General features: G+C 46.2%; 1 protein-coding gene across 2 annotated transcripts in view; it reads right to left on the bottom strand.

The window, feature by feature from the left end:
• The window catches only part of TLCD3A (TLC domain containing 3A), a 58,480-nt gene that overhangs the window by 11,409 nt on the left and 25,842 nt on the right, over positions 1-21,229 (bottom strand). Inside the window, exon 1 of one of the 2 annotated variants that reach the window (XM_083174061.1) lies at positions 11,824-12,560. The exons of the other annotated variant lie outside the window; for it this stretch is intronic. Coding sequence (XP_083030187.1) covers positions 11,824-11,906 — 83 coding nt within the window. The 5' untranslated portion in view covers positions 11,907-12,560. Of the gene's footprint in view, positions 1-11,823; positions 12,561-21,229 lie in introns of those variants that run through there. 2 annotated transcript variants of the gene reach the window in all.

Raw genomic sequence — 21,229 nt, 5'->3', positions numbered from 1 at the left:
CCCTGACATCACTGGAGGCCCCACCTCAGCACACATATTATATTAGATGTGTTTTTGATTGTGAGTTAAGTGGAGTACGTCCTACGCGATGTTTGTAACCATAATGCTGATTGTGGCAAGGCGGAGGGGGCAACTGCTGGAGTTGGTGGCATCATTTATGACTGGCGGGAGCATGCACATCATCACCAATATTTAGCATACACACAAAGAGATATTTTAAACAATATCGCTCAGAATGGGCTAAATGAGTAATATCAATTAACCCCTTCCCGACATTTGACGTACATTTACGTCATGGTCGGGAAGTACTTCCCGACACATGGCGTAAATGTACGTCATGGCATTTAACTGTCACCGCGTCTATAGACGCGGTGACAGTTTCAACATGTCTGCTGTCCCTGACAGCAGACATGTCCGTGCATGCCCAGGGGGGGCTGCGATGCCGCCCCCCCGTCGGCGATCGCTGTGATTGGCTGTTCAGTGTGAACAGCCAATTACAGCGTTTTCCTGTGTCACCGGCGAATAACGTTCGCCGGTGACACGGGATCAGAGGTGATTGGTGCTGTAAAGTACAACACCAATCACCGCGGGGTGTAAGGGTGACACTGGTGTCACCCCACCGCACCCCGCCCGCCCCCAAAGGCCGTGATTGGTTCGTCGGACCGACGGACCAATCACAGCCAAGGAGGGGGATTTAAACTAACGGTGACTGCACTGCAGACGCCATTCCGGTCTGGAATAGCGTGCAGTGCGGTCACCGTACCTCCCTGCCGCCATACTGACCAGAACCTTGCTCCATAGCTTGCTCCATACTTACCTGATCGCTGCTTCATCACTGCTTCCTGGATCCTGTTACTACTTGTGCCTTCCTGTGAAATTGTGCTGCTGCAGTGTACTAGCTAGATAGAGAGAGAGATAGATAGAGAGATAGAGAGAGATAGAGAGAGATAGAGAGAGATAGAGAGAGATAGAGAGAGATAGAGAGAGAGATAGTGTCAGAGAGTGCTATATTTTGTGCTGCTGCAGTGTGATATAGTTATAGATAGAGAGAGAGAGATAGAGAGAGAGAGATAGATAGAGAGGCCTAGTGACAGAGTGCTATATTTTGTGCTGCTGCAGTGTGATAGTTATAGAGAGATAGAGAGAGATAGAGAGAGATAGTGTCAGAGAGTGCTATATTTTGTGCTGCTGCAGTGTGATATAGTTATAGATAGAGAGAGATAGAGAGAGAGAGATAGATAGAGAGGCCTAGTGACAGAGTGCTATATTTTGTGCTGCTGCAGTGTGATAGTTATAGAGAGATAGAGAGAGATAGAGAGAGAGAGATAGAGAGAGATAGTGACAGATTGTGCTATATATTTTTGATATAACTGACTGCTGCCCCCTCCTTTTGTGCTGATCAGTATAAATTAACTGATCAGCAACTTTTTGGGGGCGCAGGTTTTTTTTTATATATAGATATACCTGTCAGTGCTGCTGCTGCAGTGTCATAGAGTGATAGATAGTGAGAGATAGAGAGATAGAGAGAGATAGTGACAGAGAGTGATAGAGAGTGCTAAATTTTTTGTCTGCTGCCCCCGCCTTTTGTGCTGATCACTATATCTGAGGTGATCAGCAACTTTTTTGGGGGTACAGAGGTTTTTTTTTTTTTATATATACCTGTCAGTTGCACCAAAGGTTGTGCACCTGCTGCACCTCACTGGTAATCAGTGTCGCATCACTGATCACCTTTTTTTTTTTGTGTGTGTGCTGTGGGGTCTTTTTTTAATTTTTTTTTTACACACACTGTGATTTTGTGGGTGTCCTGTGGCCGCTGTGCGCTGATCAGTGACGTACATCACTGATCATCTTTTTCGGTACAGGGTTGATCTATATATTTTTTTTTTTGATCAAATTCCTGTTGCCTTTGAGCGCTGTTCAGTGACGGACGTTACTGACCAACATCTGTGCTCAATTTTTGGCGCAGGACCTTTTTTTTTTTTTTAACCCCTTAAATTTTTTATTTTTAACCCCTTCATTTTTTTTTTTTTTATTGGTATAAAGTATTTTTTTTTTTCTGCACCACATACACACTACACACTACATACCCCCCGGATTGAAATAAAGTTTGTACCCCCCCCTACACTATACACGTGTTGAAACATTTCACTACCAGTAACACAAAAATAAAAATGGCATCCCAAATGTCCTCCCAAATGTCCTCCCAAATGTCCTCCCAGTCATCCAGGAGAATGTATTCAGCGGAGGAGGCATATGCCCTGCTTGCTTCTGACTCTGACACAGCCAGTGATGCAAGCGGGGAATTTGAAGGATTCGCCTTAAGCTCCTCTTCCTCCTCTGGTGATGAGGGACCCCCTCAAAGACGCCCCCGTAGAGCAGCTGAGACCCCCCCCCCAATAATTGATCTCGTATGGACCCCACCACCAGACAATTTTGAGCCCCAGGTTCCTGAGTTTTTGGCCATGCCAGGAATCCAATTTGATTCCACAGGTCTCAGAGAAATTGACTTTTTCAAATTATTTTTCTCTGATGATTTTATAAATTTAATGGTGGACCAAACTAATTTATATGCCCAGCAGTTTATTGCTCAAAACCCCACGTCATCATTTGCTAGGTGGACCCCTGTAGATGCAGTAGAGATGATGACGTTTTGGGGTCTGGTGTTTCATATGGGCATAGTAAAAAAGCCAGAAATTAGGCAATATTGGAGTACAGATGTTCTGTACAGTACTCCATTTTACCGTATGGCCATGACCCGGACTCGATTTGAGACAATTCTTAAATTTATACATTACACCGATAATGCACAGTGCCCACCCAGAGATGATCCCACCTTTGACCGGCTATTCAAAGTCAGGCCGGTCATTGATCATTTCAGTGCCAAATTTGAAGAGGTGTACATCCCTGAAAAATTTATTTGTATCGACGAGTCCCTTATACATTTTAAAGGAAGGGTTAAATTCCGCCAGTACCTTCCCAGTAAGAGGGCAAGGTATGGCATAAAAATGTACAAACTGTGTGAAAGCACCTCAGGGTACACCCACAGGTTTAGGGTTTATGAAGGGAAGGATTCAAGAATTGAACCGCCAGAATGCCCCCCCTCCCTCGTAGGTGTTAGTGGGAAAATTGTCTGGGATTTAGTGCACCCCTTCCTGGATAAAGGTTATCACCTCTATGTGGATAACTTTTACACCAGCATCCCCCTGTTTAAGGCCCTTGGTTCAAGAGGTACAGCAGCTTGCGGTACTGTGCGCAAGAACCAAAGAGGCCTCCCAAAAACGCACATTGCCCAAGTAATGAGAAGGGGTGAAAGCAGGGGAATATGCACCGAAAATATGTTGTTGGTCAAATATAAGGACAAGAGGGATGTCCTTATACTGACAACAATTCACGGAGACAGTACCACCTCCGTCCCTGTACGAGGTACCAGTACCCACACCTCAAAACCTAATTGTATCCTGGATTACAATAGGTACATGGGCGGAGTGGATCTTTCAGATCAGGTACTGAAGCCGTACAGTGCCCTGCGGAAAACAAAAATCTGGTACAAGAAGGTGGCCGTGTATATCATCCAGATGGCACTGTATAACGCTTACGTGCTATTCCGTTCTACCGGCCAGAGGGGGACATTTATGCACTTTCAAGAGGAAGTCATAAAGGGCCTAATATTTGGGAACCAGCAGGCAGAGGGCCCCAGTACTTCTAGTACTGGCCCCCGTATTGTACCAGGGCAGCATTTTCCTGATGAAATCCCCTCCACTGGAAAAAAGGGCAGGACACAAAAAAGGTGCAAAGTTTGCTATAAAAAGGGAATAAGAAAGCAAACTATTTTCCACTGTGAAACTTGCCCCGACAAACCCGGCCTATGTATAAAGGAGTGTTTTAAAATATACCACACATCTATGGATTATTAGGTTCATAATTTCACCGTGCTTCGGGGGTCTTGCTAATGCCACATAGCACCCACCATTCATTCCACCAGAATCTGAGCTGCAAAATCCAAAAATCACTCCTTCCCTTCTGAGTCCTGCCATGCACCCAACTGGTATTTTTTGGTCACGTGAGGCATTGCCGTACTCGGGAGAAATTGGGGCACATATTTTGGGGTGCTTTTTCTCCTTCATACCTTCTGAAAATGAAAAATTTTGAGCCAGAACTGCATTTTTGTGTAAAAAAATGTAATTTTTCATGTTCACTGCCCACTTGTATCAAAATTGGTGAAACCCCTGGGGGTTTGAAATGTACACTATACCCCTAGATGAATTCCCTGAGGGGTGTAGTTTGCAAAATGGGGTCACTTGTGGGGGGGTTCCACTGTATTGGTGCTTTGGGGGTCTTGCTAATGCGACATAGCACCCACCATCATTCCACCAGAATTTGTGCTGCAAAATCCAAATATCACTCCTTCCCTTCTGAGTCCTGCCACTTTTTGGTCACACATGAGGCATTGCCGTACTCGGGAGAAATTGGGGCACAGATTTTGGGGTGCTTTGTCTCCTTCATTCCTTCTGAAAATGAAAAATTTTGAGCCAGAACTGCATTTTTGTGTAAAAAAATGTAATTTTTCATTTTCACTGCCCACTTGTATCAAAATTGGTGAAACCCCTGGGGGTTTTAAATGTACACTATACCCCTAGATGAATTCCCTGAGGGGTGTAGTTTGCAAAATGGGGTGACTTGTGGGGGGGGTTCCACTGTATTGGTGCAACATAGCACCCACCATTCATTCCACCAGAATCTGTGCTGCAAAATCCAAAAATCACTCCTTCCCTTCTGAGTCCTGCCATGCACCCAACTGGTATTTTTTGGTCACATGTGAGGCATTGCCGTACTCGGGAGAAATTGGGGCACAGATTTTGGGGTGCTTTTTCTCCTTCATACCTTCTGAAAATGAAAAATTTTGAGCCAGAACTGCATTTTTGTGTAAAAAATGTAATTTTTCATGTTCACTGCCCACTTGTATCAAAATTGGTGAAACCCCTGGGGGTTTGAAATGTACACTATACCCCTAGATGAATTCCCTGAGGGGTGTAGTTTGCAAAATGGGGTCACTTGTGGGGGGGTTCCACTGTATTGGTGCTTGGGGGGTCTTGCTAATGCGACATAGCACCCACCAAAATTCCACCAGAATCTGAGCTGCAAAATCCAAAAATCACTCCTTCCCTTTTGAGTCCTGCCATGCACCCAACTGGTATTTTTTGGTCACATGTGAGGCATTGCCGTACTCGGGAGAAATTGGGGCACAGATTTTGGGGTGCTTTTTCTCCTTCATACCTTCTGAAAATGAAAAATTTTGAGCCAGAACTGCATTTTTGTGTAAAAAATGTAATTTTTCATGTTCACTGCCCACTTGTATCAAAATTGGTGAAACCCCTGGGGGTTTGAAATGTACACTATACCCCTAGATGAATTCCCTGAGGGGTGTAGTTTGCAAAATGGGGTCACTTGTGGGGGGGTTCCACTGTATTGGTGCTTGGGGGGTCTTGCTAATGCGACATAGCACCCACCAAAATTCCACCAGAATCTGAGCTGCAAAATCCAAAAATCACTCCTTCCCTTTTGAGTCCTGCCATGCACCCAACTGGTATGTTTTGGTCACATTTGAGGCATTTCCGTACTCGGGAGAAATTGGGGCACATATTTTGGGGTGCTTTTTCTCCTTCATACCTTCTGAAAATGAAAAATTTTGAGCCAGAACTGCATTTTTGTGTAAAAAAATGTAATTTTTCATTTTCACTGCCCACTTGTATCAAAATTGGTGAAACCCCTGGGGGTTTGAAATGTACACTATACCCCTAGATGAATTCCCTGAGGGGTGTACTTTGCAAAATGGGGTGACTTGTGGGGGGGTTCCACTGTATTGGTGCAACATAGCACCCACCATTCATTCCACCAGAATCTGTGCTGCAAAATCCAAAAATCACTCCTTCCCTTCTGAGTCCTGCCATGCACCCAACTGGTATTTTTTGGTCACATGTGAGGCATTGCCGTACTCGGGAGAAATTGGGGCACAGATTTTGGGGTGCTTTTTCTCCTTCATACCTTCTGAAAATGAAAAATTTTGAGCCAGAACTGCATTTTTGTGTAAAAAAATGTAATTTTTCATTTTCACTGCCCACTTGTATCAAAATTGGTGAAACCCCTGGGGGTTTGAAATGTACACTATACCCCTAGATGAATTCCCTGAGGGGTGTAGTTTTCAAAATGGGGTGACTTGTGGGGGGGTTCCACTGTATTGGTGCTTGGGGGGTCTTGCTAATGCGACATAGCACCCACCAAAATTCCACCAGAATCTGAGCTGCAAAATCCAAAAATCACTCCTTCCGTTCTGAGTCCTGCCATGCACCCAACTGGTATTTTTTGGTCACATGTGAGGCATTGCCGTACTCGGGAGAAATTGGGGCACAGATTTTGGGGTGCTTTTTCTCCTTCATACCTTCTGAAAATGAAAAATTTCGAGCCAGAACTGCATTTTTGTGTAAAAAATGTAATTTTTCAATTTCACTGCCCACTTGTATCAAAATTGGTGAAACCCCTGGGGGTTTGAAATGTACACTATACCCCTAGATGAATTCCCTGAGGGGTGTAGTTTTCAAAATGGGGTGACTTGTGGGGGGGTTCCACTGTATTGGTGCTTGGGGGGTCTTGCTAATGCGACATAGCACCCACCAAAATTCCACCAGAATCTGAGCCGCAAAATCCAAAAATCACTCCTTCCGTTCTGAGTCCTGCCATGCACCCAACTGGTATTTTTTGGTCACATGTGAGGCATTTCCGTACTCGGGAGAAATTGGGGCACATATTTTGGGGTGCTTTTTCTCCTTCATACCTTCTGAAAATGAAAAATTTTGAGCCAGAACTGCATTTTTGTGTAAAAAAATGTAATTTTTCATTTTCACTGCCCACTTGTATCAAAATTGGTGAAACCCCTGGGGGTTTGAAATGTACACTATACCCCTAGATGAATTCCCTGAGGGGTGTAGTTTGCAAAATGGGGTGACTTGTGGGGGGGTTCCACTGTATTGGTGCTTGGGGGGTCTTGCTAATGCGACATAGCACCCACCAAAATTCCACCAGAATCTGAGCTGCAAAATCCAAAAATCACTCCTTCCCTTCTGAGTCCTGCCATGCACCCAACTGGTATTTTTTGGTCACATGTGAGGCATTGCCGTACTCGGGAGAAATTGGGGCACAGATTTTGGGGTGCTTTGTCTCCTTCATACCTTCTGAAAATGACAAATTTGGAGCCAGAACTGCATTTTTGTGTAAAAAAAATAATTTTTCATTTTCACTGCCCAGTTGTACCACAATTGGTGAAACCCCTGGGGGTTTGAAATGTACACTATACCCCTAGATGAATTCCCTGAGGGGTGTAGTTTGCAAAATGGGGTCACTTGTGGGGGGGTTCCTAACTTTTAGCATCTTATGGTGCCTTGAAACCTACATGGTGCCTAAAAAATAATCTCATAAAAAGGAGGCTCCAAAATCAAGTAGGTGCTCCTTCTATTATGAAGCCTGTGGTTTGGTCACCGTGCACACTAGGGCCACATATAGGATATTTATGAAAACAAAAGAATTGGGGGAATCAATTTTTAGTCACATTTCTCTAGTAAAATGTACTGTGTTCCTTATAAAAATGTATTAAAATTGCAAATCTGCAAAAAAAAAGAAATTTTGAAATTTCACCTACACTTTGTTTTAATTCCTGTGAAACACCTAAAGGGTTAACAAACTTCCAAAATGCTGTTTTGAATACTGTGAGGGGTGCAGTTTTTGAAATGGCATCATTTATGGGGGTGTCTCACATACAAGTCCCTCAAAGTTACATCAGAACTGAACTGGTCCCTAAAAAAATCAGTGTTTGAAATTTTCTTGAAAATTTGAGAATTTGCTATTCATATTGTAAGCCTCCTAGTGTCCCAAAAAATTAAAAGGAAGTTGAAATAATGTCAACATAAAGTAGACATATGGCCTATGTTAGTTATTCACTATTTTGAGTGGTAAGATTATTTGTCTCACAAGCAGAAAATTTAACATTTTGCAAATCGCTAAATTTTCCATTTTTTCACGATATTTTGGTATTTTTCACAAAAAAACACAGACTGTATCGACCCAAATTTACCACTAATTTGAAGTACAATGTGTCACGAAAAAACAATCTCAAAATCACTGGGATAAGTAAAAGCAAAAAAAAGTTATCCCCACTTAAGTGAGACATGTCAGATTTGAAAAAAAGGGCTCTGTCAGGAACGCAAAAACTGGCTCTGTCAGGAAGGGGTTAAAATATCACTTAGTGTGTATTAGGTTTAAGTGAGAGGTTGAGAGGTGAGAGAACGGCCTGGGGGGGGGGGGGGGGGGCAGGGACAGATAGAGAGAGAAAAAGGAGAGAGACCAGGGTCAGAGAGGGAGAGACCAGGTTTAGAGAGAGGGACAAGGGTCAGAGAAAGACCAGGGTCAGAGCGAGAGATAGAGAGAAAGTGATAGACCAGGGTCAGAGAGAGAGACCAGGCAGGGTGAGAGAGAGAGACACCAGGGAGCGTGTTCTGTACAGTACCTCTGGCTGCTCCTGCCGGGGATGGCACAGCTCCTCGAGTCCCGATGAAGCCATACTGTAACTGTCTGCTTCCCTTCCTGGCCTGCACTGAAACAGTCTCTAATTGGTCCAGTGTCCTGTCCTGCTGATCTCAGTGCAGTCACTGGGTCCTAGCTCCTGCACTGTTTAGGGGTTGGCTTCCGGGCTCCCTCTGCTCTCTCTGCCAGAATATGTAATGCTACTCAGCAGATGGGCAAAGGCTGCTCATCGCTCTATGAATCTGCTCCTGTGCTGCTCTCCCTGCTCCTCGACAGCAGGAAGAGACAGACCGCAGGGAAGGAGAGAGGCGCAGCGTAATGAGGTCACCAGTCAGGAACAGAACAGACTAGTGCTAACAGCATGGTCAGGCTGGATTCAGCCTCTGCACAGCACGGCACTGAGCGCTGGCGACTGTGACAGCCTTCCACAGTGGCAGAACGGTCTTCAGTGCGCATTGTGCTACCTTATAGTTACGCCACTCGAAGGGTCTGTAACTGTTACAGAACATAGGGCAATAGCAGTGCATAGAGGTATGTGTAATGGAGTGACAGAACATGAGAGCGAAGTGACAGAACATGGGGGGAGGGGGACTGTGTGTCACAATGCCTTCCGTAATCCCCCAGTGACATGCATAGCGGCGCAGCACTCAGAGCACTGACCTCCTCCGATGCCCGGTTTCTGGCTCCAGCGCTATATAGCTGGGGACAGGATTGCGCAATTTCTCTTGTGCGCCAATGAACGCAGCTGTGGCACTGTGTGGGCTTTACGGCAGCCGCGGAGAGGCACAGCGTAGCCGACTGCAGCAGCATTATGAGGCTTCGCAGGGTCTATGCGGGCGGAGCTTGCTGTCGGGTGGAGCTTGCAGTGTTCCCTGACGCCTGGCCGTACTGCACTATAACTGCAGGAGAGGAGACAGGAGGCCCTGTGCGCCGCCTCAGGCACCGGCTGGGCCACGCATGCGCAGTGAGTGTCGGGGGGTAATTTGTTATGGCGGTACGGGGTACCGGCACCATATGTTTTAGCAGTACGTCGTACCACCCCGTACCGCCATACTTTCACCCCTGGGTGTATTGAAATTGAAATCTAAATTGCAGTGTAAAAATAATGCAGCCAGTATTTACCCTGTACAGAAACAAAATAACTCGCAGAAATCGAACTCTCTCTCTACATGTTACATCTGCCCCACCTGCAGTGCACATGGTTTTGCCCATTTTGAGAACAAATTTGTACTGCGATCAGCAGGGCCGGCAACAGAAATCTTGGGGCCCGGTACACTGATATATCTGGGGCCCCCCAACGGCACACCAAGATTTTTATTACATTGAATGTGGTTTTTATTAATTTTTATAAGAAATAAATGATAATTGATATTCACTATGTAATATAATCAGAGCCGGCCTAAGGCATAGGGAAACTAGGCAATTGCATAGGGCATTTGGAATGCATAGGGGCATCAGCAGCTTCTGCTGATTAAAATGATATGCAGCATGCCTATATTCTGTGTGTGAGTGAGGCTGTATCTGCATACAGTATGAAATAGTGTATTCATGGAAATCACTGTAACCTAGCATTCCGTATGCAGGTACAGCCACAGTCGCACACAGAATATAGGCATGCTGCCAGTGTTCCCTCTAAGCTGCGCGCACACAACTCGACGAGCGTGCGCACAGACATTACAACAGAGCGCACAAAGCAGCAGTGGTCCCTTTTTGCAGTTGTGGACTCAATTAATGTGTGTTTCACCCATTAACTAAATTGTGTGATGTGTTTTGAATGTTTAAATGTTTAATATCATTTTGAAGTAAAGTTAACACAAATGCTGAACGTCATTTTCCAGTTATATATAAGTGACGCACAAAAATTAAAATTTCCTTCCAAAGTTGCACAGCCAAAATCTTTTGCCGCACACAGCCTTCATAAAATTAGAGGGAACATTGCATGCTGCATATCATTTTAATCATTGGAAGCTCCTTGTGTGTGCTGGTCATAGCAATGCAAATAAGACGATTTTTCAGCAAAGAAGGCACCCAACGTTAGCAGAACTGGCCAGGAGCTGCATGGCCTATTGAGGCAAGACGTATGAGGAAACATCTGTATCCAAGCAGAGGCCACAGTGTTAGCAGCTATGCGAGTGCTGTCTGCGGGTGGGTTGGTTGTGCAATAGTGTTTGGCATATGTGTAAGGGGCATTATGTGTGTCATGTATAAATGCATTAAAATGTGGGACAGGTGTAACAGGCATTATGTGTGTCATGTGTATAAGGGCATTAATAATGTGTAACATATGTGTAAGGGGCTTTATGTGTGTCATTATGTGTGTCATTATGTGTATGAAGGGCATTAATAAAGGTTGGCATAATGTGTAAGGGGCATTATGGTTATAAGGACATTAAAAATGTGTGTCATGTGTAAGGAGCATTACTGTGTGGTATTATCAGGGGTGCCGAGAGAAAGGGGTAGGGGGTACAAATTACCCAGGCCAAAGTCTGATGGAAGGGCCCAGTGGAGGCCCTGGGCCCCCTCCCCTTATGTGACAGCAGCAGCTGCAGCTCTTCTCCTCTGCCCAGCACACACTGCTTTGTGCTGGGTTGCAGTGTGGCCATGGAGGTGCTTAAAATACAATATTTTCTCAGGATTTTTTTCTAAGGGTATAATGTGAGGAGTAATGTATATAAGGTAAAGTGGTACTACTGTGTGATGTAAAGTGAATAAGGGACACCATTGCATGATATAATGTGAATAAAGTTGCACTACTGTGTGGCATAATTTGAATTGGGGGTACTATTGTGTGGCCATGCCCCTTCCCAGCAAGAACACACCCCTGTTTGGGCTGCGCACTGAATGTGTGCACTGTTTCTATTTAAAATATTGCGGGTAGTAGCACCAAAATGATGACTGCTATGATGAGGGATGATGGTGCTGGGAAAGGGGAGCAGGGTCAGAGGCGGAACTACTGGCGGTGCAGCCAAAATCTTGCCTAGGGCATCATAATGAGGGGAAGGTTTAAATTAGACATAATAGTATGTCATCTGCAAAAGAGATAATTTATTATTGTGCATTTATAGTTATTCCCACTGGACCTGATCATATTAGCAAACAAAGAATAGTTTCTATTGACTGCATAATTTCTTAATAATCTGAATTATAACATATATGTATTGGTTGAAAGTTGTTTAAAATAGATCTACCAAACAATGGATTCCTCTATCCTGTAATGAAACTGCTACTTGCACAACAGAGAAAGAGATTTACCATGACAATGGATTTCTGCCACAATCACAAACAAGAAATACAGCACATGAAGGACTGCTGAGATTCCGGGATGTAGTTGGCATGGGATTCCGGCAGTCCAGATACCAATACCAATTCCGGAATCCTGATTCTGGTGAGGAGACTGGTGCTGGATTCCTGACACCACTCACACAGCCGACATTAGAATCCTGATTGTTCACATCCTCAATGTAAGTATGCTGTAGAGAAGGGGGGGGGGGTTAGAGGGGAGGAGTCTTCAGGTACTACACGGTGGTTTAGGGTTAGTCTGCATGGGTCAAGAAGAGGAGTGTTTAGGTACTACAGGGTGGGTTACAATTAGGCTGTGGGGGGCAATGCTTTAGGGAAATCTGCTGGAAGGAGGGTGGTGGTTAGGATTAGGCACCAAGGGTGTATGTTAGGCACTAACTGGGTATGGTTGGGGTTAGGCATTGATGAGGTACAGTTAGGGTGAGGCAACAAAGGGGGACAGTTAGGGTTAGACTGCGAGGGGAAGGTTAGAGTTCGGGGGGTTAATGCTAGTGGAGTAAGGCAAGAGGGTAATGATAGTTACCCAGGAGGTGTTGGGATACCGCTGTCAGGGGGAGATTCTCTAAAAACCTCCGCCCCCCCTTCGCCGCCCATCGCAATTATAATTATCGCATATGTTCTAACATATGCGATAATTATAGCAAAGGACAGCTCTTGCGTTAAGAGCTGTCCTTTGCGGTGAGAGTCGCCGGGTCCCAGCAGGTCCCAGCGGCTCCCCCCTCCCACACCCGGCGCTGCTGCTGCGCCGGGCTCTCCTCCTCCCTGCACCCGGAAGAGGATCAGTGCAGGGAGGAGGTCACAGTTCCGGGCAGCACAGCTCTGTGCTGCCTGGACACAGGTGAGGGGGGAGGGGGCGGCGGGGGGTCCGTGCGGGGCGGCGAGGGTCGTTGCGGGGCGGCGGTGGGATGCGGTAAAAGCCCATTGGCTTCTATGGGGCATCGCCAGATTTTTCTGCCGATGCCCCCCGCCGCTGTAACCCGGCGGGGGATGCTTACAGCATCCTAAAATGCGGTAAAACCCCAGATAACGGGGTTTTTACCGCATTTTTAGCTAAGAGAATCTCCCCCATAGTCTTCTGACCACCAGCATCCTAAGCACCGGGATCCCGTACCAAAACTGATATTCCATACTATTGCAAGATCACTGTTAGCCTAAGGTGCAATGACTAGAACATAGGAAGGAAGATTCAGGGGTAGATTTATCAAGCTCAGTGAAGTTATAAAGTGTTTTAAGTGAAGTAAAGTTACAGGCTTGGTTTGAAAAATGACAGGTAGGAGACCGCAGGGAAGGAGAGAGGCGCAGCGTAATGAGGTCACCAGTCAGGAACAGAACAGACTAGTGCTAACAGCATGGTCAGGCTGGATTCAGCCTCTGCACAGCACGGCACTGAGCGCTGGCGACTGTGACAGCCTTCCACAGTGGCAGAACGGTCTTCAGTGCGCATTGTGCTACCTTATAGTTACGCCACTCGAAGGGTCTGTAACTGTTACAGAACATAGGGCAATAGCAGTGCATAGAGGTATGTGTAATGGAGTGACAGAACATGAGAGCGAAGTGACAGAACATGGGGGGAGGGGGACTGTGTGTCACAATGCCTTCCGTAATCCCCCAGTGACATGCATAGCGGCGCAGCACTCAGAGCACTGACCTCCTCCGATGCCCGGTTTCTGGCTCCAGCGCTATATAGCTGGGGACAGGATTGCGCAATTTCTCTTGTGCGCCAATGAACGCAGCTGTGGCACTGTGTGGGCTTTACGGCAGCCGCGGAGAGGCACAGCGTAGCCGACTGCAGCAGCATTATGAGGCTTCGCAGGGTCTATGCGGGCGGAGCTTGCTGTCGGGTGGAGCTTGCAGTGTTCCCTGACGCCTGGCCGTACTGCACTATAACTGCAGGAGAGGAGACAGGAGGCCCTGTGCGCCGCCTCAGGCACCGGCTGGGCCACGCATGCGCAGTGAGTGTCGGGGGGTAATTTGTTATGGCGGTACGGGGTACCGGCACCATATGTTTTAGCAGTACGTCGTACCACCCCGTACCGCCATACTTTCACCCCTGGGTGTATTGAAATTGAAATCTAAATTGCAGTGTAAAAATAATGCAGCCAGTATTTACCCTGTACAGAAACAAAATAACTCGCAGAAATCGAACTCTCTCTCTACATGTTACATCTGCCCCACCTGCAGTGCACATGGTTTTGCCCATTTTGAGAACAAATTTGTACTGCGATCAGCAGGGCCGGCAACAGAAATCTTGGGGCCCGGTACACTGATATATCTGGGGCCCCCCAACGGCACACCAAGATTTTTATTACATTGAATGTGGTTTTTATTAATTTTTATAAGAAATAAATGATAATTGATATTCACTATGTAATATAATCAGAGCCGGCCTAAGGCATAGGGAAACTAGGCAATTGCATAGGGCATTTGGAATGCATAGGGGCATCAGCAGCTTCTGCTGATTAAAATGATATGCAGCATGCCTATATTCTGTGTGTGAGTGAGGCTGTATCTGCATACAGTATGAAATAGTGTATTCATGGAAATCACTGTAACCTAGCATTCCGTATGCAGGTACAGCCACAGTCGCACACAGAATATAGGCATGCTGCCAGTGTTCCCTCTAAGCTGCGCGCACACAACTCGACGAGCGTGCGCACAGACATTACAACAGAGCGCACAAAGCAGCAGTGGTCCCTTTTTGCAGTTGTGGACTCAATTAATGTGTGTTTCACCCATTAACTAAATTGTGTGATGTGTTTTGAATGTTTAAATGTTTAATATCATTTTGAAGTAAAGTTAACACAAATGCTGAACGTCATTTTCCAGTTATATATAAGTGACGCACAAAAATTAAAATTTCCTTCCAAAGTTGCACAGCCAAAATCTTTTGCCGCACACAGCCTTCATAAAATTAGAGGGAACATTGCATGCTGCATATCATTTTAATCATTGGAAGCTCCTTGTGTGTGCTGGTCATAGCAATGCAAATAAGACGATTTTTCAGCAAAGAAGGCACCCAACGTTAGCAGAACTGGCCAGGAGCTGCATGGCCTATTGAGGCAAGACGTATGAGGAAACATCTGTATCCAAGCAGAGGCCACAGTGTTAGCAGCTATGCGAGTGCTGTCTGCGGGTGGGTTGGTTGTGCAATAGTGTTTGGCATATGTGTAAGGGGCATTATGTGTGTCATGTATAAATGCATTAAAATGTGGGACAGGTGTAACAGGCATTATGTGTGTCATGTGTATAAGGGCATTAATAATGTGTAACATATGTGTAAGGGGCTTTATGTGTGTCATTATGTGTGTCATTATGTGTATGAAGGGCATTAATAAAGGTTGGCATAATGTGTAAGGGGCATTATGGTTATAAGGACATTAATAATGTGTGTCATGTGTAAGGAGCATTACTGTGTGGTATTATCAGGGGTGCCGAGAGAAAGGGGTAGGGGGTACAAATTACCCAGGCCAAAGTCTGATGGAAGGGCCCAGTGGAGGCCCTGGGCCCCCTCCCCTTATGTGACAGCAGCAGCTGCAGCTCTTCTCCTCTGCCCAGCACACACTGCTTTGTGCTGGGTTGCAGTGTGGCCATGGAGGTGCTTAAAATACAATATTTTCTCAGGATTTTTTTCTAAGGGTATAATGTGAGGAGTAATGTATATAAGGTAAAGTGGTACTACTGTGTGATGTAAAGTGAATAAGGGACACCATTGCATGATATAATGTGAATAAAGTTGCACTACTGTGTGGCATAATTTGAATTGGGGGTACTATTGTGTGGCCATGCCCCTTCCCAGCAAGAACACACCCCTGTTTGGGCTGCGCACTGAATGTGTGCACTGTTTCTATTTAAAATATTGCGGGTAGTAGCACCAAAATGATGACTGCTATGATGAGGGATGATGGTGCTGGGAAAGGGGAGCAGGGTCAGAGGCGGAACTACTGGCGGTGCAGCCAAAATCTTGCCTAGGGCATCATAATGAGGGGAAGGTTTAAATTAGACATAATAGTATGTCATCTGCAAAAGAGATAATTTATTATTGTGCATTTATAGTTATTCCCACTGGACCTGATCATATTAGCAAACAAAGAATAGTTTCTATTGACTGCATAATTTCTTAATAATCTGAATTATAACATATATGTATTGGTTGAAAGTTGTTTAAAATAGATCTACCAAACAATGGATTCCTCTATCCTGTAATGAAACTGCTACTTGCACAACAGAGAAAGAGATTTACCATGACAATGGATTTCTGCCACAATCACAAACAAGAAATACAGCACATGAAGGACTGCTGAGATTCCGGGATGTAGTTGGCATGGGATTCCGGCAGTCCAGATACCAATACCAATTCCGGAATCCTGATTCTGGTGAGGAGACTGGTGCTGGATTCCTGACACCACTCACACAGCCGACATTAGAATCCTGATTGTTCACATCCTCAATGTAAGTATGCTGTAGAGAAGGGGGGGGGGGGTTAGAGGGGAGGAGTCTTCAGGTACTACACGGTGGTTTAGGGTTAGTCTGCATGGGTCAAGAAGAGGAGTGTTTAGGTACTACAGGGTGGGTTACAATTAGGCTGTGGGGGGCAATGCTTTAGGGAAATCTGCTGGAAGGAGGGTGGTGGTTAGGATTAGGCACCAAGGGTGTATGTTAGGCACTAACTGGGTATGGTTGGGGTTAGGCATTGATGAGGTACAGTTAGGGTGAGGCAACAAAGGGGGACAGTTAGGGTTAGACTGCGAGGGGAAGGTTAGAGTTCGGGGGGTTAATGCTAGTGGAGTAAGGCAAGAGGGTAATGATAGTTACCCAGGAGGTGTTGGGATACCGCTGTCAGGGGGAGATTCTCTAAAAACCTCCGCCCCCCCTTCGCCGCCCATCGCAATTATAATTATCGCATATGTTCTAACATATGCGATAATTATAGCAAAGGACAGCTCTTGCGTTAAGAGCTGTCCTTTGCGGTGAGAGTCGCCGGGTCCCAGCAGGTCCCAGCGGCTCCCCCCTCCCACACCCGGCGCTGCTGCTGCGCCGGGCTCTCCTCCTCCCTGCACCCGGAAGAGGATCAGTGCAGGGAGGAGGTCACAGTTCCGGGCAGCACAGCTCTGTGCTGCCTGGACACAGGTGAGGGGGGAGGGGGCGGCGGGGGGTCCGTGCGGGGCGGCGAGGGTCGTTGCGGGGCGGCGGTGGGATGCGGTAAAAGCCCATTGGCTTCTATGGGGCATCGCCAGATTTTTCTGCCGATGCCCCCCGCCGCTGTAACCCGGCGGGGGATGCTTACAGCATCCTAAAATGCGGTAAAACCCCAGATAACGGGGTTTTTACCGCATTTTTAGCTAAGAGAATCTCCCCCATAGTCTTCTGACCACCAGCATCCTAAGCACCGGGATCCCGTACCAAAACTGATATTCCATACTATTGCAAGATCACTGTTAGCCTAAGGTGCAATGACTAGAACATAGGAAGGAAGATTCAGGGGTAGATTTATCAAGCTCAGTGAAGTTATAAAGTGTTTTAAGTGAAGTAAAGTTACAGGCTTGGTTTGAAAAATGACAGGTAGGATCTGATTGGCCGGTGATAAAAACAGACACTTTATCACTTCACCGAGCTTAATAAATCTGCCCCTCAAGTGAGAAACTAGAATTTTTTAAAACATTTGATCTACAAAATGGAGTTCATGGCTAGCTAACGTGTAATAGCTGTACTGAGCAGAAAGTGTCAGGCTTCTACAAATAAAGGTTAAAACCACTTGGCATCCCCACTAGCCAGTACTTTGGTTGTGTATATATGCAATCTTTGACCTCATGGAACAGCCTATGCAGGGCCGGCGCCACCAATAGGCATTTGCCTAGGGCGTCGGCACCTGGAGGGCGGCAGTTCACCCCTCACCCCCAGCGAACTGTGTAAAAAAATTGCTGCCCCGGCGTCCCTGCAGTGCTGGGGCGGTCAGGGTGTCCGTGCCGTAGGGGTACCTGCGGCGCCGTCATGTGTATAAAGCTGGCTGCGGCCGGCGGGGTCCCTGTAGTGAATAGCAAATAACTAGCACTATGCGCGCGGCAGCGCGGGAAGCGCTAGTTATTTGCTATTCACTACAGGGACCCCGCCGGCCGCAGCCAGCTTTATACACATGACGGCGCCGCAGGTACCCCTACGGCACGGACACCCTGACCGCCCCAGCACTGCAGGGATGCCGGGCAGCAATTTTTTTACACAGGTACCACCCCCCCTCCCTCCCTCCCCCCGGCACCGGGGCGCCCCCACCCCGACTCGCCTGGGGCGCTCCGGTGCCTTGCACCGGCCCTGAGCCTATGTGATGCAGGCAGGCAGCAGTTTTACCGAGTTAGCCAAGATTATTAAAACAGAAATAATTTAAAAAGAAAAACCTGGTCGGATTTTCAGCTTTGCCTATTAAATGATTGCTGATACAGGAATTGTACTAGTCATTAAAAAATGACATACTGTAAGGCTCTTTTTATCTTGCATGCATGGCAAATTCAGGTAACATCAAGCTTAGTCCCTGTCTTATAGGCAGGAGAGTAGGAACATGAAGGCTCAAGTCAACATTGAGCATGCAGCACAGACAATGCGGGCATACACACAATTTTTTTTTTTAAAGATATCGCTCATTTTGAATTTGATCATTAAAAAATAATAATTGCTAATCGTGAATTGCGTGAGGGGGGTGTGAATTGCGGGAGGGGGGGTCCGCAAATTGCTCGGGGGGGGGGGTTTGGCTAGAATCGCGGGAGGGGGGGTGCGAATTGCCGGAGGAGGGGTGCCGTGAATCGCAGGAGGGGGCGGTGGTCCGCAAATTGCAGGGGGGGGGGGGCGCAGGGGTCCCGCGAATCACGGGAGGGTCGCGGGGGTCCGCGGGGGGGAGGGGGGGTGTGCTGGCAGGGGGGGGGGGGGGGTAATGGCGGATGGTGGCTGTGGAGTAATGGTGGATGGTGGGCGTGTACTGTAGCCCTGGTTGGGCGGGGGGAGGTGATGTCAAGGGGGTGGGGTGTGTAGAACGTTATACACATAGAACACTTTTCCCTGGGGGGGCGGGTTTGTGTGTCACGCTGGGCGGGAACGTTAGATACACAGGGGATGAGTGACAGATCTGGCTAAATATAAGAGACTAGCTATTCCTGAGTTAGAGTGTGTGCACACTGTTCGATGTTCTGTGCGATCCGATGTACGATTCGATGTTTTGTCCGATTTTTACTTTTCCCTTTTTTTTTTTTTTCTCTACTCCTTAAGATATGCCTTAAGATATGCTTAAGATTTTGACTTTTTACCATACAATTTGCTATGCGATTTCCTATTTGATTTACTATGCGATTTCCTATGTGCCTTAAGATTTGCTTAAGATTTTGACTAAGCGATTTTGACTTAACAACAGGATGACTGACAGGGCCCTGGAAATCGTATAGCACATTGCATCTTAAGCATATCGCAAGGCACATACGATGCATGCGATATGCTTGCGATTTGTGCTAGATAGAGTGTGCTGCCCACTCTATCTCCCCTCCGATCTCTCCTTAAACGGGAGCGCGCATCGGGCTAGGAAGCCCTTACAATGCATACAATCAGTATGCGATATGTATGCGATATGGCTTCCGATGTTGAAGATATCGTCAACATCGGAAGCCATATCGAACCGTGTGTACACACTATTAGAGCTGAATTCAGATCCCCTTGCAGAAGCGGATTGGCCGTGTGTCTGGGGATTCTTCCTCTGCGTAGCTATATTTTATATTCTATCTACTTTCTACATTGCTTTACTAAACAAGGTGTATTTGTGGTATGTAGCAGCTCTTAGTAAATAACATTCCATGGTGACTTCTGCCCTTGAATCCCCTACATCACAGTAATGCCTAAACATGACTCAATCTGATATTTTTACAATCATTTAATAAAACGTGTCTGGAATTGCTGGATCACACAATACGACCAAGTATAACCCTGAACCTGTACATACACGCTGGAACCTGTACTTTTTGAGCTATGAACGTTTTTGCAAGCAGGGTGATGTGTATGGCGTCACCACACCCATTAGGGAAGCAGTTTGAATGCTTGGAAATATGGCAGCAGAGAGTTGTTAATGAGCATCATATAATATAAAAGCTGAGGAGGGAATTGAAACTCACACACAAGGTAATTATTTCCATTATACATACTGCAATGTATATCTTACTACCATAATCATTCTAAACTTAGAAAGGCATTATGTAGTCATGACTAACACAATTTCTATTTAATTGTACAAAGAAACAGACTGAGCTTGCAGGAAATAAATTGAAGCACAAGCTGAAAGTATTACATATATATGGCACTATATAATACAGCACATGAAGCATGAAAACTAGGCTGCAAATGTTATTTTGCCATAAATACATACAGAGGACCAGCGGTCAGGATGCTGGCAATCAGAATACCGATGTTGGCATCACAGAGTTGGGAATCCTGACAGGGACCAGTAAGTATACTTGCCTTCACCCAATCCTCCCTTCTGGCAGGCTAACCCTAAAACACCCCCCCCCCCCCCCAATACAACCTGACCCTAACCCTTCCGACTACTGTATAACCCTAACCCCAACAACCGGTGCCTAAATCTACCCTCACCCCTGCCGCCTAACCCTAACCATCCCTTCTATGTGCCTAACCCTAAACTTTCCTCCCTGCAGCCTAACCCAAAGTCCCCCCACGAGTGCCAAAACCTAACCCCACTTTTGCCGGCCACACGTTACTGATCAGGACGCTGGCAGTCGGTATTCTGCCATCAGCATCCTAATCCTATTTGATGTTCAGGTGTTTTGATGGCAATCAGGATGATGGCATCGGTATCCTGACCACCGGCATCCTGACCTCTGGAATACTGACTGCATCGCGTATTTCAGTAGCTAGGGAAAAAAGACAAAATAAACTTTGGGGAGTGCTATTACTGGTGAAGGGTGCAAATTGCCATTGCAGTGGTGTATAAACGCTATCCCCTGTAGATCAAATGCCTGATTCACACAAAAGTGCTCACTGCCCTATGGTGTAGCAAACAATTCTGAGTGCCTGCTACTGCAAAATGCTATGGCTGTCATGCTGATTTGGCAGGGCGAATGCTTTCACCCATAACTGAATTAACCCCAATAATCTCCTAAAGTGAATATCCCTATTCCTGTACATACTGAAGGGATAAAGAAGCGTTTTTGGATATCTGATGAAATCAGCCCATTGTATAGGGCCTATGTGCTGGGTACACAGCAAAACGATTTGGATTGGATGCAAATTGTGCAAACTGATTTGCATACTATTTGCATACGATCCGATCCCAATCCGATCCCATCTGTATTCAGATGAATGGATGTTATACAGATCC

This window comes from Crinia signifera, chromosome 2 (assembly GCF_055691185.1).
Source record: "Crinia signifera chromosome 2, ASM5569118v1, whole genome shotgun sequence".
NCBI lineage: Eukaryota > Metazoa > Chordata > Amphibia > Anura > Myobatrachidae > Crinia > Crinia signifera.
This window is presented reverse-complemented; position numbering and strand designations above follow the sequence as displayed.